This window comes from Oryctolagus cuniculus, chromosome 1 (assembly GCF_964237555.1).
Source record: "Oryctolagus cuniculus chromosome 1, mOryCun1.1, whole genome shotgun sequence".
In the NCBI taxonomy this organism is placed as follows: Eukaryota; Metazoa; Chordata; class Mammalia; order Lagomorpha; family Leporidae; genus Oryctolagus; species Oryctolagus cuniculus.
Window position 1 is genome coordinate 196,520,365 of NC_091432.1, and position 27,790 is coordinate 196,548,154.

Here is a 27,790-nt window from a genome sequence, read left to right on the forward strand (position 1 = left end):
ATGAACAACACGGCTCGCCAAAGCCAAAGTTGACAAGGACAGGGACAGAAGCGTCGCTGGGGAGCTGGTTAAAGAAGTAACGGCCCAGCCACACAATGGACCACAGCTGTTAAAAAGTACACAAGGAAGTCCTAGCAGAAAGGTGTTCAGGCATTTAAACACATGCGTCATGTTGTTATATAGACCTAGACACTATAAATAGACTTGCCCGTGACAGCTGGGTGCCCGTGGGACACTCCCTTCTGCCCTCTGTATCTGGCTGACTCTGGCTCAGTGCCCACATGGCACTAAACTAGGCACCAGGGAAATGCAGTGAACCCAATTCAGTCTCTGCTTTCACGGTGCTCACCACGCATGTGTGATACATGCCTGGACCAAAACAGGGTGTACGGGAGAGGCAGAACCCTAGGCCTGCAGGTGCAACAGCACTTCACATTTTATTTAATTATCTCATTGATTTTTCAGCCTCCCCCATTAGAATGTGAACTCAATGAAGATTGGGCTTTTGTTTTTATCCACTCCGTGCCTTGAGCACCGCTTGTCATAGGGTAAGAGCTCAACCGAATGGCTGCTGAATGACTAGATGAATGAATGAATGAGTGAATGAATGAATGGACTAACGGATGGACGGGTTTCAACATACAACAGCACATGGCCATCCCTTCTGGTAAGCTCCAGCCAGGGTTCTGACACGCTGTCTGCTTTCACCAGCTCCTCAGTCTCAACTCAGTAAGGACGCGCCCAGCACAGGGGCCCCGCCCCTCATGCTCAGTTCTCTCCTTCTGCCTCGAGTCCTCCCGACACCAGCACAAGGATGCTAAGGGCCAACACAGACCATGCAGCCTCTGCTTGGTGCTCTTCCCATATTCTCTCAGGACCTAGGACGTCAGAGCCCTCAGGACCGGGGGAAAGCCTCCAAGGGGTGCACCATCTCCAAAGCGGAGTGCGCAGAGTCTCTCCCCACATGCTGAAGACAACCTGGACACGGGCACCGCACCGTATGCCTGTCTTGAGTCCAGAGTGCACGCACACCGCAGCTGCCAGGCCGCGGGGCAGTGAAGCACTTACAGAAATACAAGCACCAAGCACCGGGCAGCCAGGACATGCCCCACAAACAGCACATCAATCAGGCAGATGTCCCACAGGACAGCTCTCTAACCACGCGTGGTGGACGGAGGTGGCCGTGCCCAGGGGTGCATCCCGGGCGCTGGCCGCCCCACAGGTGAACTCTGTTCAGCTCATTCTGTGGAAGCTGGAGAGGGCAACGAGGTCAAAGGTTAGAAACTTCACGTGAAAACCATGGAGTTGTTGGAATAACTGGTTGTTAGCACAACCACATACGCTAACGTTCATCGGGGGCATCAGTCGCCTGGCCCAGGATACCTGGTTTCACATCATCATCTTGACAACCTGGGAACCCTCCTCGCATCGACACAGACCGACATTTTCAAACACAGATCTCTACTGAACACTTTCAGTAGGCGTCCCAGGAGAGCTTGACATCAGCATAAGGAACCCCAGAGCGTGGCCTCCCAGCTCACGACAACGCTCCTTTCCTTGAACGCTCCCTCCTAACTGGGGCAAGGGGCTCCCGCTGGCCACAATGATTTGCTCTAAGCAGATGAACGGCTGAGATTGAGCTAAACAATTTTCCCTTCCCGGGAACTGGAAATCTGGAACCATGAACGGCCGCTTCTGAGGCTGATGCTCGTGAACAATGGCGAAGTCCAAGAAGCAAACCTGCTTCCACCCCTATTTCGGGATGCAGACTTGGAAGCGCCCCCCCCCCCCCCCCCCGGTGCCGCAACAGCCCCTGCAACGCAGTACAGCACCCTGGTGTCTGGCCTTAGATCCGAGGAGTGCACACTTGCCCCCTGCTCCTCCCAGCCCGGCCTCACGCGGTGCTCCAGGGAGAGGGAGCCACGTGGTCCACTGTGGTGAGAGTTGTTACCCAGCAGGCCTCTGGGGACACCAGACAGGCAAAATGGAAGACAGGGAAAGTGTTATCTTCTTCCTCCCTTGGGATTAGAGAGACATGATGCATTTCCTAGGCTTCTTTTGGTGGAATGCAGCAAGCTCTGGGTGCTCCGGGTACTCGGTTTTCATGGGAAGACAGGCCCTGGCAACTCCCCGCCCCCCGCCCCACCCCCTCTGCATGAACAGGTGCTCACCCTCCCCAGCGGGAGGGAAGACTCCCAGCCCTCACCCTGCTCTCCTCACAGCGCCGCCACAGCATCTGCTACTCCAGCTGCTCAGGCCAGGCCTGTGGCACACCGACTGCCAGGCTCTTGGTGTACCAGCGATGTGGCATTTGGCACATCACACCTCCAGGCCTCACTTTGCTCATCTGGTGTCACGGGGATGATGACAGGTGCTTTGTAGGAAGTGAGAGGATGCATGCAGAGACATCAGTGAGCGGCTGGGCGGCCCAGGTCAGAGGCCACCGCTATTCCGGGAGTTGGCTTCCTCACCCTTTTTGGACAGTCAGAGCCTTCCCGGTGCCTCCCAGGGAGCCACACTGGGGACCTGCTCTTCTCAAGGTCTGCGTGTGACCTTTCCAATCAGCTTCCAAATTCCTCCCCTAAATCCTGCTTCTCTGATGGAGGCGGGCGTTTCTTAAAAGGATTAAGGCTCCAGCAAGTTAGCCTGTGGTTCACAGGATCAGAGCCTCCCGCAGCAGCAGGGAGCCAGCAGGGTCTTCAGAGAGGCCCACCGGGAGCAGGGTCCCCTTGGAAGATCCCGCTTTTCGGGTGTGAGCTTCATGTTGGTAGACAAGAGTGAACGTTATCCCTGCCTTCTAGCGCAACTGGCTGCTCTCAGAGGGAGAAGACGGGAGGAAAAGAGGTAACGGCAAAAGATAGCTAAAATTGCCAAGTGCCTGGGCCGAGCCCATCGCAGGAAGGGGACCAGAGAGAACAGGGAGGATCAGACCGTGCGGACCCGCGGCGGCGGTGGGGCAGCTCTCCAGGAGGAAAAGGCACTGCAGGCTCAGCGTGTGTGCAAAGGCTGCGAGCAGAGGACGCTGGGGGAAGGGCCAGGACTCTGAGTGGACAGCAGGCAAGGGCAGCATCCCCTCTGCCCTCCGAAGGTTCGCAGGAAAAAACTGGTGACAATGAAACGCAAGCGAGGCATGCGGGACTCACTACCGTGCAAAAGGCAGGGCGGCACCGGAGTGCTGCGCGCTGGCCCACGGTTCTCCAGAGGCTTATGCACCTGTGTCTGCAGGGGAGGTGGAGAACTGGGCGTGGACAATTCTGAGGGGAACTCGATGGGCTTGGCGAACACACAGTGGCTCCTGATGAATGAGGGTCTGTAAATGCTTCTCTTTGGGACTGAAACAGAGGACGGTGGTGTGTGACGAGTCTGTCCAGCTGTCCAGACAGACGTGGGTTAGCCAGGAAGAGCTCAGGGAAGGCACCACAGAGCCCTGCTCGCTTCCGTGGGGGTCCAGATGGTGAGCAGATGGGAGGAGATCCAAGGAACACCTCTTTAAGCATCTGCTGCTCCTGGGGCTTCTTTGGCTTATGATAGCCAGCATACCTGGGTGCCCTGTTCTGGGCAGACAGTCCCTATACGCCCTCAGAAGCCTCGATGAGGTCTGAATTGAGAGGTGGGCCAAGTCACGTCACAAGGGGGAGGCGGGGGGTGACGCTAGCTAAGATACTTAATCTTTTATTCAGGCCACAGGGAGCCTTAAACTTTGCATGTCAAGGACGGATTTGTGCCCCAGCCCGAGTGAAGGCAGGGAGGCCAGCTAGGAAGCTATCGTGCCGCCTGTGTGAGGGACACGGGCTTAGTTAGGTGCAGACAAGGTGTCTCTCTGGGGTTTCAAGGCAGAGGCTCCGCTTCCTCTTTCAACAGCTCACCTGCTCCCTGGGTCTGTGCACTGCACTCACAAACCCTTGCCTGGGGGACATGGGGGTCAGACAAGTACAAGTCTGGTCCAATCGCGAAGGAAGTCCTCACTGGGGTTAAGGCAGGCATGAGCGGGGGCAACAGGGGACAGATGGCTACCTGCACGAAGGCTCGGCCCTCCAGGGCCCACCCCCCAGCTTTCTCTGGAAGTGCGTCCCCTGTGTATTCAGCAGCATACTTTCAGACCTCAGCGGCTTGGGGACTGGCCACACCTGGCCACCTGGCCTCTCCCCAACCAGAAGACAAAGCAGCAACGAGGTCCGGACACATCAGCTATGACTCAGAATAAATGCGGATTTCTATGTCGGGTGATGGGAGGGGCGGTGCTGTGCGTGCACACACACACACACATGCGCGCGTGCACACACACACACACACACACGTCTGGCCCATCACCAAGCCACGCCCCACCTCTAAGCCTATCGTTAGCCCTAGACAACACCCGCAACAGCACAGACCCAGAGACAGGCCTGCAGCTGTGGCAACATTGGCTGAAACGCCCACCGCGTGCCTTTCTGTGCTGGCTCAGACACCAAGGGAAAGGAAATGGGCCAGGTGGGTGACAGGAAGGCGATGACAGACTGAGGGCAGAGGAAGCTCAGGCCTCAGTGTGCACCTGGGAACAGCAGATACCCAGAGAGTGCCTGGAGGAGTCTGGGATTACACAAATGCTGGATTTGTGCAGGGCTACTATCTACTCACCTATGAGTTCACAGCGATTGGGTTTTGGTTTTTAACCATGATAACATGGTGGCCTTGGGCTTAGACAAGGCCCTGGACAAAGCCCTTCACCCAGTGAGTCAAAAGAATGGGCCTTTCAGTGTCTAGGAGCAGGCTGTGGGGGTGGTGCTCAGTCAGCCAAAGTCACGGCTCGCAGGAGCAACACGTCCTTGACCCCATTAAACGGGTCAGAGGTCGTGGAGAAAGGTCAGAGGCTGTGGAGTTACCGTCAGTGAGCAGAGCTCACAAAACAGCCCTCAGTGAGCACAGAGCTCCCAGAACGGCCCAGCAGGGGCTCTGGGTGAAGGGGCCCAGAGCAGTGTTCAGCCCCAGTGCCATGGCAGCCAGAGCACCATGGCCGCCCCCTCCCTGGCCCAGGGCACTGACAAGGCTTTTGGCAGAATACATTAAGAGGGCGGCACCAAGCTCTCCCAGGATACCTATGACACAAATCACAGGGCCCTGCATCATGGCATAGCCAGTTTGTGTCCTGGCTGCACCACTTCTGATCCAGCTCCCTGCTCATGGTCTGGGAAAAGCAGCAGCAGAAGGTCCAAGTGTTTAGGTCCCTGCCACCCACATGGGAGACCCAGAGGAAGCTCCTGGCTCTGGCCTGGCCCAGCGCTGGTCATTGCAGCCATCTAGGGAGTGAACCAGAGGATGGAAGATCTCTCTGTCTCTCTCTCTCCTCTTTCAAAATAATCTTAAAAAAAAAAAAAATACAAACCAGAGGAAAATAATGTCTTCTTTTTCAGAGAGCAACTGAGTCATTTGTATTAAGAATGATAAAAATGTGTAAGCCATCTCTGAACCCATAATCCTGCATCTGAACATTTAACCTGGGGAAACATTGAAGCAGCCGACACAGAGTAGGCTTCAGACTCGAAGATGTTCATGATATTATTTACACTAGTGAAAAAGTAGAAACTCTCTAAACACGTAATAGAGGAAGGGCTAAGTTAATAACGGTACAACTCAATGAACAGTTACTACTATGAAGGCATGGAAAGTCATGAACATGAAGACTATGAAACAACATGGAAGATGTTGATGAAATGAAATTTAAGAAAAATGCAGGATAGAAAAGTTTGTACATATACAGTAGAGCTCGAATGGGCTTTCGTTTAAAGCAGGCAAAGTCTCCGGGACATGTGCCAAGGGGCTGGCTCCCAGCACAACCTTGGCGTTTCCCAGCAAGCCCACAGAGGCCCCGACCGTGCTGGGAGACCCTGCGGCCTGAGCACGGGACACTCATGCTTATCAACACAGCTTCCCCGAGTGGCCCGAGGTCTGATTTGGGGGTGTGTGGACATTACCGGGGTGGCAGAGGCGGCGGCAGCGGCGACAGCAGTGGCGGCAGCGGCTAGGGCGGCGTTCCTCTCTCCCTCTTTCCTTAGAGGAGGCGGAGAGTACAGAAGAGAAGGTAGGTGGAGAGTAAGAAGCAGACCAGACAGGGACTCCTCCTCCAGCTCGCTTTGCTACAAACAGGATTAACAAGGAAAGGCAAAAGGCCCCCACTAGAAGGGAAGGAAAAAAAAAAAGAGAGAAGAAACAAAGAAAGAAGGGTGGATGGAAGGGAGAGGAAGTGAGAGCAAACGCCCAGGTTGCCAAGGACGGGGCCGCTTCCGGCCCCTCGTTCCCAGGCTAGGAACCTGTGTCACCACGGCCAGGGTGAGAGGAGCAAACAGTGCTTCCGGGAGCACCGTCCAGGGAGGCAACACACCGGCCACATGCGCCCTGGACGGTGATGGAACCAGGAGCTTCCACACTTACTTCCAGGAGGACAGCCAGGGACACACACAGGCAGCAGGAGACATGGCAAAGGAGCAGCACTCAAACGCTGGTGCCCTCGGGCCCTCCCCCGCCTTCCCACGCCCACCCCGCCTCCTGGCAGGCTCCGGAAGGCTCAGGTGCCCAAGGGATGGTGCCCTGCCTGTCCAGAGCCCTATTCCCGCACACATCCATGTGGGTGTCGACCGCTCAGGGAGGAAACGGAGGGCTGCGATGGGGGTGGGGGGTGGGGGGTGGCGAGCAGAGATACCGCACAGAAACCAAAGCAGTGGTGGCCACGAGCTAATGGATGGACCCGCAAGTCTGCTTCACCCCAACTGATCTTGACCTCATGGAGGAAGCGGTGGCCTGGAGCAGTGACAGGGAGCAGCTCTGAGGCATGAGGACTGTTTCCAGACAAACCCACAGGCAGCCCGGGGGGGGGACCATCTTAGCACCCTAAACAAAACAGGGCACAGATGAAAAGAGGCAAACACTGCAGACAGGCAAGACCCCTGGGCAGCGAGCTGGGTCCTCCCCCAGCCTCCCCGCAGCCTTTCAGTCCGGGCTCTTCCCATAGTGCAACTGGGCAAGGCTTCCAGTGGGTTCTGAGGCCGCCGCTGCCAACCTGCCAACCTCAACCCCTCCTCTCGGGACCCAGAAAGACTCACCCTGTTGACAAGAGGGCCTGGGGCGCTCTGGGGGGGGGGGGGGGCCCTGGCCAGGTGGGGGTGTTCTTTAGGCCTGGTTGGCCCCTGTCCAGAGCCGGGTGCTGCTGTCTGCCTGTCACCCACTTACCTTTGCAGCCTGCCCTCAACAGGAGCAATGAGCAGACCCCATTTGCCTCACTGGGGGTTGGGGAGGTCAAAATCCAAAGACATAATCAAAGGTGCTTGGGTCCAAAAGACCACTCAGGGTCCATGACCACTCACACAACCACAGGGCGAAGGCAGGTTCTCTGTACTTTCTGGCCAAGGGAGGTGCCTGGGAAGACTGTTGTCATAGCCAGCAATGAGAAGGAAGCTTTGGGGGAATGGCTGCACCTGCAAGAGATGCTGACCTGGCCAAAGGGTGGGAACAAGGGGTCCTCAGAGTGGGTGTGAGCAAGTGGGCAGGGGTCACTGGGAGAAGCTCCGGGTGCCAGCCCTGACTGCCGGGTATGGGACTATGCAGAGCTGCATGGGGAGGGAGCCGAAGGGAGTTGGGGCTCTGGGGCGGGGCTGCCAGATAATCACTGCCTGCTAGCAGGCACCAAGTGGCCTGGGTGGGGGGAGGGTTCAGCCCTATTCCAGGGGCTTCACAGAGCTAATGCAGTGAGTGAGAGTGCACTGGGCTTAAGGGGCCAGAGGGAGAGGGAGAGAGAGAGAAAGAGAGAGCGAGCGAGAGTGCGCAGCAGGGCAGAGGGAGGACATAGCATAGGCAAGGGCACAGGCGGGGAGAGCAGAGGTGTCGGGTGGGGTGGGGAGTCCAGCGTGGCTATGGCATGAAGGGTGTGAAGAGGGAAGAGGGGACAGTGGCTGGAGGAAGGCCACGGCCAGACAGCACACAGTCTGGCACATCCAGTTCAGGGCTTCCAACCATCTAGATTCCTGCCTGTGGGACACATGGAAGGCTTTACAAGAATGGAAGGAGGTGGCCAGAACCAGAAAGGCTCAGAGGCACCCAAAGATTCCCATGTGGAGTCAGAGAGCCAAGCCCTGGGCCTGGCTCTGGAGCCGAGGGCCTCAGCTGGGCCTGCATTCCTCAGCTGCCACGTCCATTTTTTGATGGGTAATCCCACAAGAGCACCTTGTTGCTTCACCCAGGGCTGGCACTGCCCGGTGGCACCTTGCCTTCCCTTCGCCTTGCCTGGCTCCACAGTGCAGGGAGGTGCAGCGAGTGTCCACCCACTGCTGGCTGCGGCATCTCCACGAAGGGCACCTCCACACCATGGCAGGCATCCTTTCCAAGAGCAGGGTGTGCCGGAACCCTCAGGGCGTTCTCACACACTTGACCCTGAGGCATAACACCTGCTACTCCAGCTCAAGTGGCAAAACTGCTCCCAGCCACTACTCTCACCTATTTTGAGACTCCAGTTGTTAAGGGGACTGGAGGGGCCTAAGCCGAAGGGGGGTGGCTTCTAGCCTGCTGGGGATGGAGGAGGAGCTAGAGAAACCAGGGAAAGAGAGTTCACTCCTGGGTGCGACCTGGTTCCCAGGTCCCCTGAGATTCTGTCCCCACTCACAGCACTAAGTTACCCTCAACAAATGGGCGGAAGCATCCCCACGCTGCAGGCAGGGGCAAGGACAGCATAAATAATTTGTCATCACAGCAGTGAGCCAGGACAGGCTGTCCTGGCGGGAGGAGCCACAGGGTGCAGAGGAATAATAGCTCACACTCCCCTCCGAGGCACACACTAACTCCTTCCCCTCCCGCAAGGTGAAACTGAGGCCTGAGCTTCTGCAGCCTGCCCAGGGCGCGGACTGGGAAGCAGCAGAGCCAGGACTGAGCCTCCAGCCTGGAGGTCGCCCCAGGGGCTGAGGAACACTTGGAGGGAGCACCTGAAAGGCCAGGAGGAGAGTCCCCGTGACGCAGCGGGGGGACCCTGATCTCGAGGCAGGCGCTGGGGAGCGAGCAGCAGCCCGGCGTGTGACTTCCCACGAACACTGCTGTAGCTGTCGGAGCCTAGGCTTCCTCACCTGGGATGTGGAGCAGAAGTTTCCAGGCTGTCTGGCCTCAGGGGTCTGGGGAAACCCTAGCCAAGATGGAAAGAAGAGCTAAGGAGATAGAGACGGGGACAGGCCATGGTCCACTCCCCTTGGAACATCGCCAGGGAGGCCGGCAGACACACAGCTTTCAAGGGGGCAGAAGTGGCTCCACCTGGAAGCACCTATTTTCGGGCCCTGGGCTGGATGTTCCAAAGGCTGTTCGGACCTTAAACACTGTCTCTGCTAACCTCACACAGAGTCAGACCACCAGCAGGAAGAAGCTGAGAGGCTCTGATGAAGCTGAATAGCCAATACACTTTATTTGCTCAACAAATAGTGCACCACAGCCAAAGCCAAGTGCTACAAAATCCCTTTCTTCCTTTCCTATGGAATATAACCATAAAACAGCGAACACAGAAAGCTCCTGATTTATAAACAAGGCGTGCTCCACACAGGGCATCGCCTTCTCTCCCATGCTCAGGCTTCCTACTGCTGCCGTCTGATGGACCAGAGAATATTCTTTACCGGAAAGGGAGGGCACCCTCCAAGTTTCTTCTTGACTTGGCTATCTGGACTCCAATCATATTTTCTCAAAAAGATCATCAGGGTGTAGTTGGACCAAGGGACACAGGATTAGCTGGGGGAGAGGAGGAAAAGGAAAAGATTCTCCCTAAGACACAAAGTTAGGGACCAGCAGCAGGGCACAGCAGGTTAAAGCAGCGCCTATGATGCCAGCATCCCTTATGAGTGCTGGTTCGAATCCCAGCTGCCCCACCTTTTTTTGGTTTGTTTTTTAACAGGCAGAGTTAGACAGTGAGAGAGAGAGAGAGAGTTATAGACAGTGAAAGAGAGACAGAGAGAAAGGTCTTCCTTCCGTTGGTTCACTCCCCTAATGGCCGCCACAGCTGGCACTCGGGCGCTGCACCAATCTGAAGCCAGGAGCAGGGTGCTTTCTCCCGGTCTCTCATGCAGGTGCAGGGACCCAAGCACTTGGGCCATCCTCCACTGCCCTCCCGGGCCACAGCAGAGAGCTGGACTGGAAGAGGAGCAACTGGGACTAGTACCCGGTGCCCCAACCGGTACTAGAACCCGGGGTGCTGGTGCCGGCCTGCCCCACTTCTGATCCAACTCCCTGCTAATGTGCCTGGGAAAGCAGTGGAGGATGGCCCAAGTGCTTAGGCTCCTGCCACTCATGTGGGAAACCTGGAGAGAGTTCCAGGTTCCTGGCTTCAGCCTGGCCCAGCTGCAGCTGCTGCAGCCATTTGAGGAGTATACTGGTGAATGAAAGATCTCTTTCTTTCTCCCTTGTCTCTGTAACTCACCTTTCAAATAGATAAATATTTAAAAAGCTAGAAAGTTAACATTTGGAGGGCCGGTGCTGTGGTGTAGTGGGTAAAGCCGCTGCCTGCAGTGCCAGTATCACATATGGGCACCGGTTTGAGATCCGGCTGCTCCACTTCTGATCCAGCTCTCTGCTATGGCCTAGGAAGGCAGTAGAAGATGGCCCAAGTCCTTGGGCCCCGGCACCCATGCAGGAGACCTGGAGGAAGCTCCTGGCTCCCAGCTTTGGATTGGCGCAGCTCCGGCCATTGCAGCCAAATGGGGAGTGAACCAGCAGATGGAAGACCTCTCTCTCTCTGCCTCTCCTTCTCTCTGTGTGTAACTCTTGTCTTTCAAATAAATAAATAAATCTTTAAAAGAAAAAGAGTTAACATTTGGAAGAGAAGGAAAAAAATGATGAGACACCATGCATACCTACGGGGGTGGGGGGGAGAAAATCTGACACTGACAAGATTAGAGAAAAAGGATGTTTCCATCTTTGAAACACTAAAAATAAAAATTTCTGAGGCTAAGCTGCAAGTGGGAAAAGAAAGGCCAGAGAGGAAGGTGGGAAATTTCCTGTATCCTAGGGAAAGCTCAGAAGTACAAGGGAGGAAGTGTGACTGATTTCCCCAAAGTGTGACTCACAACACGCTCGTCACTTCAGACGACTCTTGGAGGACAGTCCTCTGGTTAGACGAGCTCAGGAAACACTCGTGGAGGGCCCAGCGTACACCGGGGTACCGAAGGCTCTGTGGGGACGAGTGCTGACTCACGTGGGTTAACCTTGTGCCCCCCTACATGGGTAAGGCTACTTCAAAAAGTGTGTGGAAAATGGAATCCCAAACACAAGTTCATTTTGGTGCAAGACAATTTGGAAGCCCATGTGTGGCTTTTCGTAACATGTATTTTCCATGAACCCCTGGGAGGCTCCATTTTGGAAAGCACAGCTGGGGAGAAGCACTGTCTCCAGCAGTGCCCAGGGTGTGCCATGCCCGGTGCCAGCCAGCCCCAGCGGAGCACGGAGCTGGTGCAGGACACTCCGGCATCTGCTGTTTGAGGCCTGGGAACCAGTTATACAAATCGTGTTACAGGAACTTAAGGTGGTGGCTACATTTTGCAGGTCTAATACGTGTTTTGATTTCATAACTGAAATAGAAAGTCTCCATTCACCTAAAATACAATGTAGCATCTTCCTCTCCTTTCTTATCTAAGGTGCTTGAATTCAAAAACTCAGCACTGGGGGTGGGCACTTGGCCTACAGGTTTAAGACTCCACTTGGGATACCTACAATTCCAAATCAGAGTGTCTGGTTTGAGTCCCAGCTCCTCCACTTCCAAGTCCAGCTTCCTGCTCATGCACACTCTGGGAAGCAGTAGGTGGGGGCTCAATGGGATGCATCCCTGCCACCCAGGTGGGAGAACCCGGACTGAGTTCCAGACTCTTGACTTCAGCCTGGCCCAGCTCTGGGTGCTGAGGGCAATTGAGAAGTAAACGAGTGGATGGAAGATCACTGTCTGTCTGTCTCTCATTCTCGCAAATTGAAAACAAAACAAAACACACACAGTGGCCAGTGTCATGACACCATGGTTAAGCCGGAACACGAAACACCAGCAGCATCCTGGTATCTTGTAGCAGAGTGCTGATTCGAGTCCTGGCTGCTCCGCTTCTGAGACAGCTCCCTGCAAATGAACCGCAGTGACGACAGCCCTAGTGCTTGGGCCCCTGACACCCATGTAGGAAACCTGGATGGAGTTTCAAGCTCCTGGCTTCAGCCTGGTCCAGCCCCGGCCATTGCAGCCATGTGGGAAGTGAATCAGCTAATGAGAGCACTCTGTCTCTCTCTGTCACTCTGCCTTTCGAATAAGTAAAAGAAACCTTAAAGAAAAAAAAAAAAAACACCTCAGCACTATCGCTATCTTTTCCTCTATTTATTATCAAGCATGTGGTGTGCTCTAACTACAGGCCACGCCTGCAGCTGTCCACCATCTTCTGCACAGGCAGACCTGCGGGAGGCCATCAGAGGCCTTGCTGAACAGAACCCAAGAACATCGTGCTTACAGGGCGTCACTCCTCCAGTAACAGCCAGGAGGGAAAGGAGACAGCTGTAACGGCCTGTGCAAAGCCCTCCCTGCTGGATCCCGGGGACGGTGGCTTCCTCTTCCAGGTTCCACTGCCCTGGCTCTCTTAACAACGGGCTCCTTGGATCCTGCGATCAGCACATGCTTACTGGCACCAGACAAGTGTTTCTTGACCTCATGACTTTTCTTGAACAAACAGTTGCTGGACTGAAGTGACCTGACATTTACCTGTTCTCTCTCACATCCTCTGACGTCCTTCCTATGGCTGTCTTGCTTGTAGGTTTCCAAAGGGCCCTGGTCTGCACCTCACTTGGCTCAGGGACTCAGACAGTCTCCAGGGGTTTGCCCACCACCTGCTCTCCCGCCTTGAGCTTTGGTTTCCTTGTAACAGAGTTCTGCTCTCCCTCCGACAGACCCAGATCTCACAGCTGGCCCCAGAGCCTCTGGTGTTTTCCTACCCTGTGGTCCTCTCCATCTCCTGGAACACGCAGGTCTCCTTTCTGCCTGGAGGTCCCTGGTCACTGGCCCTGGCTGAGACGCCCATCTCTCTCACCCACACTTTTCTCTTTTTAAGTATTATTTATTTGAAAGGAAGAGTTAGAGAGAGAGAGAGAGAGAGAGAGAGAGAGATTGACCTTCCACCAGCTGGTTCAATCTCCAAATGACCTCAACAGCTGGGGCTGGGCCAGGCTGAAGCCAAGAGCCATCTAGGTCTCCCATGTGGGTGGCAGGGGCCCAAGCACCTGGGCCATCCTCCACTGCTTTCCCAGGAAGCTGGGTCAGAATTAGACCACAGGGACTCCAATCAGCACCCATATGGGATGCCATCATCACGGGTGGTGGCTTAACCTGCTGCACCATGACCTCTGACCCCAACCCCAATCTTTAGAACCTAGTTTACATGCAGGCTCTTCCAGGCCATGCTCTCCCTCTCTCCTTCAAGATTCTAAGGCATCTGGCAGCCCTTCCCCAATTGGATGTCATTTGAGACTAGAAACAAATTGTTCCCTGGAAGGTCCCACTTGCTCTAAGTGGATTGGAAGCTTCAGGACACATAGTGTCCTTTAGATTCTCCCCACAGAAACTGGCCCAGCACTTGGAAATTGCTCTGCTTCCAGCTTCCCTGTGAGCCAAAGGGAGGCACACAAAGCCCTTCACCTTTGACAGGGCTGTACACCAATAACAATCCTGCTACCTTGAGCAGACTCAAGAGTTTACCTTGAAAGGAAATGGACACTGGCCTTGTACAAACAGGCATGCTCTGTGTCGTCAGATGAGTGTCAGTGCAATTCAGCACAATGATTCAATTAACTGTGTTGTCACTATCACTAACAGTGTAAAGTGGGAGTAGAGAACCATTTCCCTGCCAAGGGCCAGCTGGATATTTCTAATATCATTCACGGCCACACAAAATAATCAACCTAAAAATCAGCCTGCTATAGATTTATCGAATATCGAGTCCCGCCTGTACTTGCCTTGGCAGGGCCAGACCAAATGATTTTTGATACAGCCTGCAGGCTCGACATTTCCAATCTCTGGAAAAGATATGAATTTGAGGGGCCAGTGCTGTGGAGCAGTGGGTTAATGCCCTAGCCTGAAGCGCCGGCATCCCATATGGGTGCCAGTTTGAGACCTGGCTACTCCACTTCCAATCCAGCTCTCTGCTGTGGCCTGGGAAGGCAATAGACGATGGCCCAAGTCCTTGGACCCCTGCACCCACGTGGGGGACCCAGAAGAAGTTCCTGGCCCCTAGCTTCAGATCGGCGCAGCTCCAGCCATTCCTGCCAACTGGGGAAGTAAGTCATCGGATGGAAGAACTCTCTCTCTCTCTCTCTCTCTGCCTCTCCTCTATCTGTGTAACTCTGACTTTCAAATAAAATAAATCTTAAAAAAAAAAAAAAGATATGAATTTGAGGGGCTGGTGTGGTGGTATACTAAGATAAGCTGCCACCTACACCGCCAGCATCCCATATGGGTGCTGGTTCAAGTTCTAGCTGCTCCACTTCCAATCCAGCTCTCTACTTAATGGCCTGGGAGACAACGGAGGACGACCCAAACTGAGCTCTTGCCACCCAAGTGGGAGATCCAGAGGAAGCTCCTGGCTCCTGGCTTTGGCCTGGCCCAACCCTGTCCATGGTGGCTATTTGGAGAGTGAACCAGTGGATGGAAGCTCTCTCTCTCCCTCTCTGTAACTCTGCCTTTCAAATGAGTAAATAAATCTTTAAAAAAAAAAAAAAAAAGGATGAATTTGAAGATTTGGGATATACTTGAAATACCAAAGTTATACTCTTGGGAAAAAAAATAATACACAAACAGGGAATAAAGCTACCTCAATAGAAACGCCTCTTAGAGCACTCTGTTTCTCCAGGTTGTGGTGATGACGGCTACTGTGCCTGTAGCAGTAGTGTCCTAAGCAGGGCTAATGTCCAACCACCCATGGATTAGAAGTGCAGGGTCCCCTCGACTCGCAGATGACCGGTGGAGCAGACCTTCCCAGACATGTCGCCAGGGGCTGGCACGTCGGCCAGAGGCCTCGAGTTAAGCGTGCTGTCTCCTGCGGCGCCCCAGAAGACTCAGTCTGACTGGATAAACTTCCTGAGTTGCCTAAAAGTCTGACAGCGAAATGAGCGGTTTTGCTTTCTAAAAGCAACAAGGAAAATGCATGGCTACCCAAACACAGGCACTAATCAGTGCTTCGCTCTCGGATAATTAGGGTCGTCTTCCCCACCCCACCTCAATTTTGCTGCAAGGCCACTTACAAAAAAACAAAAACAGGAAAGAAAACCAAAATCCACCCCGGCTATTTCCCTCGGCTGATTCAGGTTGGGAGCAACATGGAGCGCACTGCTGCTGGGCGTTCAGCTTGTGGGCACGGGCTAAGGGGGTATGGTATGGCCTGCACTGCGGCTCAATAGGCTAATCCTCCGCCTGTGGTGCTGGCACCCCGGGTTCTAGTCCCAGTCGGGGCGCCGGATTCTGTCCCGGTCACTCCTCTTCCTGTCCAGCTCTCTGCTGTGGTCCGGGAGGGCAGTGGAGGATGGCCCAAGTGCTTGGGCCCTGCACCTGCATGGAAGACCAGGAGGAGGCACCTGGCTCCTGGCTTTGGATCAGTGAGGCGCACCAGCCACAGCGGTCATTGGGGGGTGAACCAACGGAAAAAGAAAGACCTTTCTCTCTCTCTCTCTCTCTGTCTACTCTGCCTGTCCAAAAAAAAAGAAAAAAGGGGGGGGGGGGTATGGTGGCGGTGGCAGAGCTGGCTCTGCAATGGAACACCCAGTGCCTATGAGATTGGACCCCTTGGCCTACCCCTGGCACCCACAGAGCCTCTCCTCCTCCCTCCGTCTCCCCAGACCTCACCTGGTTGATGACGTAGATGCCGTAGTCCAGCTGCTGGCGCTGCAGGATTGGGTGCAGGTAGTACAGCCAGTACTTGAGGTGCTCCTGCCGGTTGCGGAATGGGATGATGATGGCCACCTTGTGGGGAGAGATACAGTCCTTGGGGGTGTAGCGCCCGCCCACCTTCACCTCTGGGTTCTGCTTCGCCAGGAGCTCCAGGTCCACAGGGATATTAAACTCGATCAGCATGGGGCCGACTGGAGAGGTGGAGGGAGGGAGGGAGAAGTTAGCAGGCCCAGGATCGCCACCCCACGGGCCGCACGGGACAACCAGGACGTGGCTGCACACAGGGTGTCTGCTCTTGAGGGCAGCCTGGCCAGCTAAAGGGCATTCATGCGTGGCACAGGTTCCGTGTCCAGCATGCAGATGCCCAACCAGCCCAGTAAATCCTCAGTGCCCAAAGTCCTGTGTCCCAGGGACCCCCTTAGTGCTGGGCAAACCCCAAGCGCTGGTGACCCTGTCAAGCACTCACCTGTCCTGGACCCTGCCCCCAAGACTGGAAATGTCTCCCACTCAGACTTCCCAGCCAATGGGCGGTTGTTAAGATCAGTGACCATAAGTTAGAAACCACTTTCTCAGAAATCCTGGGGTTGCAGGGAGGACGTTGCGGTATGGGAGGTTAAGCCACAGCTCAACTTCCAATGCAGCTTCCAGCTAATGCACCTGGGAATGCAGCAAATGATGGCCCAAGTACCTGGGCCCCTGAACCCATGTGGGAGACCAGGATGGAGTTCCTGGCTCCCTTCTTTGGCCTGGACCAGCCCTAGTTGTTGCAGGCATTTGGGGAGAGAACCAGCAGATGAAAATCTCTCTTTCTCTGTCACTCTGCCTTTCAAACAAACAAGTGAAACTTTTTTTTTTTTTTTTTTTAAGAAAAGTCGGTCAAACAGCTCTTGGCTCAGATGAAAACCTGATGAGATACAGGCGGCTGATTCTGGAGCAGCGGCAGGTGAGAGTAGAAGGGAGAAGCAGCGCTGAGCTCCAGGTGCGGGCCCACGGCACACACGCTTGCTGCATCCAGGTACGCACGGAGTATCAGACCCAGGGCCAAGCTGGAACCCAGCTGCCCGTATTCTCTGACCTTCAGACTTCCTCAAAATGGGTTCCAGGAAATATCAGACCCAGCAAGATGCTGCATGGAAAAACAGCCTGTGGTCAAACAAGGGAGGGAACGCTCCTGCTGGAGCCTGCTTCTGGAAAGTGCGTCAGGGCTGCGAGGTTGTGCAATCGAAAGAACCCCTCACCTCATTTAACCCACCACTGCCCAAACTTCCTGGACCTCAGAACCGCTCTGCCAGGAAACCTGCTTGGGGAACGGTCACCTGAGAAGCAAAGGAGCAACTGAGCGGAACAAAGTAGAGGATCTGGGCATCTAGGGCAGAGCGGGGAGAGGGGACAGCATGGAGGCCTCAGTCACTCACCCTCCTGAGAAGAGGCTGCCCTGGGGGCGGCGGTGGGGCTGGGGGAGAAGCTCCTCCCCACAGGCCCTTTTCCCCCAAGACGCAGCTCTGATCACAGCACTTGCCTGCTAAAAGCCGCCAGGCACTCTGAGGTGAAAAGGCCTCTGGTCTCAGCTCCGTCTCCCTCCCCATCCCTATAAATCACGCCCATGGCTACCCGGTTCCCTTTGCCACAGGGACCCTTCCCTCGTTCTAGTGGGCAAACCTTCGCACTCGCCAAACTGCTTGCGGTCCCAGCTCCAGCTGGCCCCATGTGAGGTGAGCAGGCATTGGGCACCAGGATAGAGTCAGGGGTCACCCAGGATCAGTGTCCCCAACCCCCTCATCAGAATCGCCTGGGGCAATTTCTACAGATAAACAAGTTCAGCCATCCGCCCTGCCCCCCCCACCTAGTCCAACTCAGATTTTGGGGAGGCCCCGGGTTGATGATTAACAAGGAGTCAGATGGTTCTGGGCCCCGCTCCCCCATAAGCAGAGTCCTCAGGGCTTCCCACCACGCACACCCTAACCCGCAAAGTCTAGGCTGGGGCTGATCAGCTCCCCAACCCTGGCAGGACAGAGCCCTGGGACCCACTGCACAGTAAACACAGGAAGATCTGTCACCGAACTCCCACTTCAGAAGCCTTGTGATATCTGCAGTGCCCACACGCCACCCACCCCACCTTCGGTTTTGAAGATACTTCTAAACATAACCCCATTTTCGGGAACCCAAGAAGCATCTGGGCTGCCACCTCGGCAGCTTGCTCACACCTTCTGAAACCACCCAGAAGGCAGAGCGCACACGTGGCCTGACCAGACACCTGCAGGCTGGAGGGTGTGCCAGCAGTGCCCCTCCAGGGGCCCTGGGGCAGAGAACAGGGTGGCCTGGGCCCTGGACCAGATCCACCACCAATGGCTTGTTGGATGCCATCTGCGCAAGGCCATTCCTTGGAGGATACTGGTCTCCTGTCTCTAAACTGCAGAGATCACACTGGATGATCACCAAGCTCTCCGAAAGCCCTGATGTAGACTGGGCCAACCAGAAGCAGAGCAGAGACCCAAACCGAGATCTTCTGAAAATCCTGCTCTCATCTTCCCTGTCCTGCAGAGAGCCCTGGCTGACCAAGGAGACAGGAAGAACTGGATGCCCTGGTGGCAGAGGTGGAAAGCAGCCCTGGTCACCATACACTCTCCCTCTTTCCCCTCCCTCATCACCCACGCTTTCTCAGCCTCTCTCCCAGGACCCCTGCTTCTCTCATCCAGGCCTTTGGTTTGAGCACAGGACAGTTCTCAAGCCTCTGCCTCTATCTGACATCTCTCTCTCACCCCTCCCCCCCCCACACACACACCCAGGCAATAGGACCTGGCCCCTTCCATGCCATGGGCACCTTAAACTCAACCCAAATGAACTCTGATTCAATGCCATTCATAACCACCTACCTCCTCCGGGGTTCCCTAAGCAACCGGCACTGCTGTCCAATCAGTATGGGAGGACACCTAGGTGGTCCCTCTTCTAGTTCCCGTCCCTTACTCCACCCCAACTCTCCCTCTGTCTCTCACACCCCACACACTCACACACATGCAGTCACGTACTCACACGCACAGCACGCTGACCATCCATGATCCATGGGGACCTATCCAGGACAACACAGTCTTCACTCTGGAAGAGGTGTCTACTGCAAGCCCTCCCTGTGATAGGTGTCAAGCCCACTTTCCACTTGTTTCAATCAGCACCTCCCAGGTACCTATCTTGTGCCAAGCTGAGTGCCAGCCAAGGAGGGGTGGGTTGAGATGGAGGAGGAGGAATGGACGAGACGGTTCCTACCTTCCAGGAGCTCCCAGCCAAGCATGTGGCAGAACCTCCGTGCAGTCGCCCCGGTCAAGGCTGGCCCAGGGACTTGCTCCTCCAAGGGCTCCGTGCAGAGCGTGGCCTTCTCTCTCTCTCCCGTTCCCACCTCTGCTCCCTCTCACCACAGCCCCGTGTGCTTGGACACGCTGAGAGCACCCTGACCTCCAGTTCCGCCTGCCTTGCCCAATCTGGCAATTCCTTCCCCGTTTCTCTCTGGACCCTTCACAAGCCTGGGACTCCTGCAGCTCTCATCTCTGAGACAGAACAGCACACAGCAGCCCCTCACCTGGAGCCGAATGCCTTCCTGGGTCCAGTGCCAGCCCGAGGCCTCCCCAAGGGCCCAGCACCTTCCTGCCACATGGTACAGACAATCCTCTGCCCCACAGCTGGCGCTGAGAAGACCCAGAGAGCTCGGACTCCAGGAGAGCAACAGCCAGCCCCACTGACAGTCGGGCAGCCTGCCGCCAGCTCTCGGAGCCAGTGCCCAGGGCCATGGGGAGAGGCTGCCAGAGGCGGCAGAGGGCCGAGGACTTCCTAACAGTCCACAGGCCAGGCCAAGATGCCCTTGCTGTGCGGCGCATGGCGTGTGCTACCACACTCCTCGGCCCTGCTGGGCCGGCTTGTGTGTTTTCCTGGCTCTGGGAGCTGGGACATGGGGTTACGTAAGCAGATGAGCAGATGTGAGCTGTCCTCGGCTCCCCCGGCTCAAGCCCCGCCACGTGGGCCTCTCGGCTGGGAGTCCAGGTCACGGCCTTGCGTATAAGTCGCTCAATAACTTCAATGTGTGAGCTCAACTCAAATTCCACAGCTCCCCTGCCCGGCATGGCAAACCCAAATACACACACACACGCGCGCGCGCCCCTCCATCAAAAGCCTGCTAATCTACGCGGGCCCCAGCCCAGACTTGCTTTCATGCTGGCAAGATCACTAGTTCAATCCTCCAGACTCAGCAAAACAGGTTGGAACTGCTTTCCTCCCGGTTAGGTCTAAGACTCTTGTGCTTGGCCTGAGGCTGGACTGTGACAATGTTTTACCAGCCTGGGAAAAAACAATAAACGTGAAGACCATGTAGGTGGTTTCTCATCAAGCTAAACAGCATCAGTGTATAGGAATGCGCTGTTCTCAAGCGTAAGTGCTCGTTATTCTTCGTCCAAACAATTTTATTTATTTGAGATACAGGGACAGACAGCACGCATTCCCATGTTCTGGGTCAGTCCCCAAATGCCCACAACTGGGCTAGGAACTGAATCCGGGTCTCCCACAGGGGTGGCAGAGCCCCAATTACTTGAGCCATCACTGCTGTCTCCCGTGGTCTGCATTAGCGAAAAGCTGGAAATCAAGGGTTACAATCAGGAACTGAACCCAGGTACTACAATATGGGACATGGACATCCTAACTGCGAGGCTAAACACCTGTTCCTTCTTAGTCTGTAAATGTTAAAATCTCTTTTCTCTCATGAAATGATAGTGGTGAATTTCCGTGCTGGATTTTATTTTTTTATTTTTTCCAAGAATCCCCTGGCAGCCATGGGTCAGGCTCCCAAAAATTACTCTTGAAAATTTCCTAGGCAAGAAAAGCCCAATGTTTGGGAAGGATCTGAGAATGCATGGAATTATGCAGACCCAGAACTTTATGGTTCTGAACACCGGGAGGCTGGAACGTCTCCTGGGCCAGGTGTCAGGTCTGAGTCCACTGCACATCTCCTCTCTACAGTAAGTAAACGTGGGTGGCCCTTTTCCCTCGGTATCCAATTCTCCGAAGGCCAGATAGCACTGGGAGGCTGAATCAGGAGCTGTCATCAAATTCCTGGGCTCGGGGAAGGTTTGCTCGCAGTGGTCCCGGGGAGTCCCAGTGCCCGCTGTGGGCCCTAACATGAGCAACGAGGAGCACCTTTTCCCCTGTCCTGTGGGAAGGACGACAGGCTCTGCCGGTGTCCAAAGACTTCAACATCACCAAATCTAACAGTGCCCGGCTTCAGCTCAGACGTCACCTCCCTCGTGAAGCCTTCCCTGACCACCCGAGGTTGGCTTGCAGTCTTCACCCACTTCCTAGACATACTCACGGCATCACAACTATTGAAACACGTGCCTACTTGGTATGTTTCTGATGTCAACGGGTGGCAAGTGCAACTGTGGTGACAACAAGCCGAACTGGCATGAATGAAGGGGAATCGGCCCCAGGGGCTGGGGGAGAGAGTCAGGGAAAGCTCTCCAGAGAGCTCACCATCCAGTCGTGTTCCTTTGTCACCAAGCCCGCTTGGCTGCCACAAATCTGAGTACACCAAAAGTCTCAGCCGGCTGAGCAGCGCACCACTGTCCCTCCTGCTTCTCCGCCATGGGAGCAAGCAACAAGGCTTTCCATAAATCTACAAGAACAGCTGATGGGAAATCGCGGGCTAGAAACCACCAGAAGGGACTCGCAGCTCCCAGGTCAACCATTTCTCACAGAGTTGTAAAACCCAACTCAAAGGTACCGGGAATGATTTATTTCTTACGTCAGATGTCCATGGTGTTTTCCTTCATGGCTTAGGGCATATCTTTAAAACTGAGCAATCAATATCTTCAGACATAACCCAGTCCCCTTCCCAATACAGATCTTCCAAAATCAGTGTTTCAAAACATGGCCACGTGACTGAGCAAGAGGATTTGTCACAAAAACAGATTGATCACAAATGCTAACAGGATCTGTCTCGAGCACGCCACACACACATACAGAACCCCGCGCCCACCCCACCGCTGCTGCTGTCAACGCACCATCCGAGACACTGCTAGACCCTGGGGGAAGAAGTGCTTTTTCAACAGGAAACAGAACACATCTGTGGTCTCAGTAACCCTGCACTTGGGGGACAGAGAGAAAAACAAAGTATGCACATTTGCTTGAAAACCAAAGGCGTCTGCTAGAGGAGGGCCACAGAGGAGAGCCCAGGTGGCCAAGTGGGGAGCTGGACCAAGGGGCCTCGGAGGCCAACTGCTCCTCCATCTGTGTCCACGGCAGGCCCTGTCCTGGGCAGGAGCTGCCCCACTCTGCAGTCTTCCAAACTACGTGAAAAGTGGCCTCCCCAGCAACCTCACACCTCGGGTGGAACTGCCATCTCCTACGCCTTGCTCTCTCTCCCTCGTTAAAGCCCAACCTGACCTTTCGTGGCCAAGCACTGGAGCTTGCTTTCAAAGTGCTGGCGAGTATTCCATCTTTTGCAGCAGCTCTCAAGCTGTGCAGAGCAAGGAGAGACATCTGGGGGCACGTGTGAAGCTGCAGATTCCGGGGTCCTACACAACAGATGGAACGACTTGGTCAGCCTGGGCCGGGGCCCAGGAATCTGCATCTTAACAAGCACTCTCAGGGAACTGTAAAGCAAGAGCCCAGACTCTATTTTGAGAGCTCCAGAGGTTTACTCATTAACCATCACCTCCCTCTCACCCCTGCAAAGCTCTTTAAGTCTGAGGTTCCAAGTTAAACAATGTACATCCTGGGATTATGGTGTACGACAATCACTTTATAGGACAAAATTTTTTTTTTTTTGAAAAGCAGAGCAACACAGACAAAGGAGAGACAGCACGACAGCAAGAGCAAGACAGATGATTTCCATCTACTTTTTTTTTTTTTTTTGACAGGCAGAGTGGACAGTGAGAGAGAGACAGAGAGAAAGGTCTACCTTTGCCGTTGGTTCACCCTCCAATGGCTGCCGCGGCTGGCGCACCGCGCTGATCCAATGGCAGGAGCCAGGTACTTATCCTGGTCTCCCATGGGGTGCAGGGCCCAAGCACCTGGGCCATCCTCCACTGCACTCCCTGGCCACAGCAGAGAGCTGGCCTGGAAGAGGGGCAACCAGGACAGAATCCGGCGCCCCGACTGGGACTAGAACCCGGTGTGCCGGCGCCGCAAGGCGGAGGATTAGCCTAGTGAGCTGCAGCGCCGGCCCTCCATCTACTGTTTCACTCAACAGTCACTGCTTGGCCAGGCTGAAGCTAGAAATCTAGAACTCCATCCGGGTCTCCCACCTGGGTGGCAGGAATTCAAGTTAACTTGAGTCATCATTTATTGCTTCCCAGGAGGCATTTGCAGGAACCTGGATTGGAAACAGAGTAGCAAAGATAGGAACCAGCACTCCAATATGGGATTAGGCAACCCTAGCAACAGGTTAACCTGCCGCCCCACAACGGCCCCACCTCTCTGACAATTTTGATCACATAACAGAACCTGTTTAACTTTTCAAAACATCCCTCAAGGTCCACAGGGCCAGTTCAGAATGTTTTTGACACCTTTCACACCCCATGCACCTGCTTCCTCCATTAACCATCTCTGCAGACAAGTGTTCCTTAATTCCTTTCCACACTTGGGACAGTTCCTGGCAAAGCAGAACCAGTGAACACAGCACTTGTTCAACTAAGTTAAGAAGCTGAGCTAGGGGTCGGCCTAGCTGTTTGAGACACCACCATCCCATATTGGAGCACTGGTTCAAGTCCCAACTGCTCTGCTTCCAGTCCAGTTTCCTGCTAATACACCTGGGAAAACAATAGAACATTGTGTAAGTACTTGGGCCCCTGTTACCCATACGGAGACCAGAATGGAGTTCCTGGTTCCTGGTTCCAGCCTGGCCCAGTCCTGGCTATTGCAGCCATTTGGGGAGTGAACCAGTAGATACAAGATATCTTTCTTTCTCTCTTCCCATCTACCCCCCACCCCAACTCGTCACTGTGGCTTTCAAATAGCAAACAGAGTAGAGCACCATCTTGCCCTTGATGCCTTAGAACCTAAGATTCTTATTCTAACTAAACACCTACAATGAACATGAGGGCAAATATACATAATGAACACCTGGGCTCCAAAGGTGTCTGTTTTTTCCGGCATAGCACCGGATCCAGGAGGACAAGGGACCTCCCTCCACCTTCAATGTTAGAAAAACTTTCCTCCAGGCTAGTCTGGGTCTGTAATTTGAGACTTTGTAACAACAGATGGCCTAACCTCCTAATGCAAATACTGTTTCCTTGGCTAAGTCTCAGGTTGCCACAGCCAACAGCATCTTCTTAGCCAAACTCCTAAGAGGGTAACTTGAGAGAGTAACTCCAAAGTGCATGTCTGCCGGGGGTGGTGAGAACAGCAGGGAAGCCTGGGGTGGCGCTCAGCCCAGGATGCCAACACTAAAGGAACCAAGCCTATAGCCAACAAAGCAAAACTCCGCTACCTCAAAGGGGCAGGATCCACTTCACACCAGACCCGAAAGAATCCCAGCACACCAGGGCCACAGCAGCCTTGAGAATCATGTTTCTGGGGTAGGCACTGAGTGCAGCAGATAAGATACGCCTTAGGGCTTCGGGAACCATGGGATATGGTGTAGACATGGCCAAGTCCAAGAACCACACCACACACAACCACTCACAAAAATAGCACAGAAATGGTCTCAAGAAACCCTGATCACAAAGATATAAATCTCTCAATGGGGTAGAGGAACACAAGATTTGCCAAGATGCACAAGAAGGGCCTGAAGACGACGTAGTAGGCCAACAAGGCCAAGGCTATGAGTGTGCATGCTGAGGCTATCAAGGCCCTTGTCAAGCCCAAGGAAGTTAAAGCCCCAAAGGGTGTCGGCTGCAAGCTTGATCAGTTTGCCTACATGGCCCACTCCATGCTTGGGAAGCACTCTTGGGCCAGCACTGCCAAGGGTCTTAGGCTATCCTGGCCAAGGACCAAGGCTAGGCCTCAAATCAAGGCCTAAGCCCAGGCTGCACTTGCAGCTGCAGATCTAGTTCCAGCTCAGGCCTCCACAAAGGCTCTATGGTAACAGTCTCTGTCAATCAATGCAAGGACAAGAAATAATGTGACTGCTAGCTGCTCTCTGCTTGGGGCTAGTGACCTTCTGTGCTGTTTGTACAAATAAACCTGAGGCAAGGTCTCTTTATTTTTAAAGATTTATTTATTTATTTATTTGAAAGGCAGAGTTACACAGAGAGGGAGAGACAGATAGAGAGGTCTTCCATCCACTGGTTCACTCCCCAAATGACTGCAACAGCTGCAGCTGAGCTGATCTGAAGTCAGGAGCCAAGAGCTTCTTCCAGGTCTCCCACACAGGTGCAGGTGCCCAAGGACTTGGGACCATCTTCTACTGTTTTTCCAGGCTGCAGCAGAGAGCTGAATTGGAAGTGGAGCAGCCAGGACTCAAACCAGTGCCTATATGGGATGCGGGCACCCATATAGAGAAAGAGATGCCATTCAGGTCACCAACATCCCATATTGAAATGCCTGGGTTCGAGCCCCAGCTGATTCCAGCTTCCTGCTAATGTGCACCCTGGGAGGTAGGAGGTGACACTTCAAAGTGCTTGGGTCCCAGCCACCCACATGGGAGACATGGCTTATTGTGGGGAGTAAACCAGCAAATGGAAGATTTCTCTCTGTCTCTGTGTGTGTGCACGCACTTCTCTTTCAGATAAACAAAAATAGAAAAAAAAAATTAAAGAAAGCAATATGTTTTACATGAAGGAAAATGAAGGCCAGAGATGTTGGATTGGCAAAAAATCTGTCCTTACCTTTCCCTGAACAACCCCGCAGGGTTCTGATGTCCCTGCACGCACCGGCACAGGGGAGAGTGAGCTGCAGCACACCAGGCCTCTGCTGTCCCTGCGCTGTGCCAGCGCGAGTCTGTCTCGGAACCCTTCCCAGTCTCGGGCTCCAGGAAGCCATCAACTGATTGAGGCAGTGGAAAAGTGAATGCTGTTTGACATCTCTGATCTAAACCTTCCTCCAACGTCTGTGCACCCCATACACACCTCTGGCTTCGGCCAAATTCAGTGGGGCAGCAGAAGCAAGGAGAAGCCGTGGGAACACCTCTGGGAAACCCCTGGGACTGGGGACGCGACACTTCCCTCGTGTCCTGGGCTAACCCAAGCAGACGGCTTCACCGCTGGGGAAGCCACAGAGCAGCAAGGTCCTGGGGTCAAGACACAGCGCCTGGGAGTCACGAGCTTTTAAAGCCCCACGACCCCGCTCTCCTCGGCGCTTGGCCTGGGGGGGGGGGGCAGGGTAGAGACCCAGGAGGAATTCCTGCTTTGTTTGGTCCTGATCCAAAGGCAGACGCCGCCTTCTCACTCCCTCAGCTGGGATTTGTAGAAACTGCGCTTGCTCACAGCTCTCACTACCAGGAGAAGGCTGGGGAGGCCAACGTGCCTGGAAACCCCACATGAGCCCCAGGAAGACGCTGCGGCATCTCTCGCCTCTGAAAGCTAGAGCACTTCCAGACGGCAGGGCTGGGCTGAGCTTCGCAGAGGACAAGGACGGCACACGCGTGCCTTGGACATAGGAGCTCTGCGGGCCGAGTTCCAGACTGCTGCAATAAAGCCAGTACCGCAATAAAGGGAGTCATATAAACTTTTTTTGGTTTTACAGCACATATAAAAGTATTGTCTATTAAGAATGGAATAGCACGATGTCTAAAAACAAGTACATCTCCTAATTAAAAAATACTTGTTAGAAAATGCTAACAATCATCTGAGCTGTTGGGAAAATGGTGCCAACAGATTTACTCTACCTTGGCTGCCAAAACCTTTAATCTATAGAAAACACAGTATCTGCAAAGTGCAATAAAACGAGATATACCAGAGCCGGCATTGTGGCACAGCAGGTTAAGCAGTTGCCTGTGAGGCCAGCACCCATATGGGCACTGGTTTGAGTCCAGTCTGCTCCACTTCTGATCCAGCTCCCTGCTACCTGCTAATGCACCTAGGAAAGCAGAAGACAGCCCCAGTGCTTGAGCCCCCACACCTACTTGGGAGACACAGATGAAGCTCCTGGCTTCAGCTGGCACAGCCCTGGCCACTGTGGCCATTTGGGGAATGAAGCAGCAGTTGGAAGATCCTTCCTGCCTCCCCATCCCCCCACCCTGTAATTCTGCCTTTCAAATAAATAAACCTTTAAGAAAAGGAGGGGGGGGACGGTGCTGTGGCACAGTGGGTTAACGCCCTGGCCTGAAGCGCCAGCATCCCATATGGGTGCCACTTCGAGACACAGCTGCTCCACTTCTGATCCCAACTCTCTGCTATGGCCTGGGAAAGCAGTAGAAGATGGCCCAACTCCTTGGGCCCCTGCACCCACGTGGAAGACCCAGAAGAAGTTCCTGGCTCCTGGCTTTGGATCGGTGCAGCTCCAGCTGTGGTGGACAGTTGGGGAGGGAACCATCAGATGGAAGACCCCTCTCTCTCTCTTTCTCTCTTTCTCTCTCTGCCTCTCCTCTCTGTGTAACTCTGACTTTCAAATACATAAATAAACCTTAAAAAAAAAAACAGGGTTGGCACTGTGGCGTAGCAGGTAAAGCTGCCGCCAGCAGCGCCGGCATCCCATATGGGTGCTGGTTCAAGTTCCAGCTGCTCCACTTCTGATCCAGCCTCTGCTATGGCCTGGGAAAGCAGTAGAAGATGGCACAAGCCCTTGGACCCCAGTACCTGTGTGGAAGACTTGGAAGAAGCTCCTGGCTCCTGGCTTTGGATTGGTCCAGCTCCAGCCATTGCGGCCATTTGGGAAGTGAACCAGCGGATAGAAGACCTCTCTCTCTCTCCCTCTCTCTCTCTCTCTCCAGCATGGGGCATCCCCCTGCCTTCTTTAGGCCCTCTTCAGCCTGGAGTCTGA

General features: G+C 54.4%; 1 protein-coding gene across 2 annotated transcripts in view; it reads right to left on the reverse strand.

The window, feature by feature from the left end:
• The window catches only part of B4GALT1 (beta-1,4-galactosyltransferase 1), a 52,351-nt gene that overhangs the window by 7,815 nt on the left and 16,746 nt on the right, over positions 1-27,790 (reverse strand). The window contains exons 1-2 of one of the 2 annotated variants that reach the window (XM_008248551.4): positions 19,464-19,941; positions 15,851-16,086 (exon numbers count right to left, since the gene is read on the reverse strand). In XM_008248551.4, coding sequence (XP_008246773.4) covers positions 15,851-16,086; positions 19,464-19,758 — 531 coding nt within the window. In that variant the 5' untranslated portion in view covers positions 19,759-19,941. Of the gene's footprint in view, positions 1-15,850; positions 16,087-19,463; positions 19,942-27,790 lie in introns of those variants that run through there. The other variant, XM_002708032.5, reaches the window with a different exon arrangement.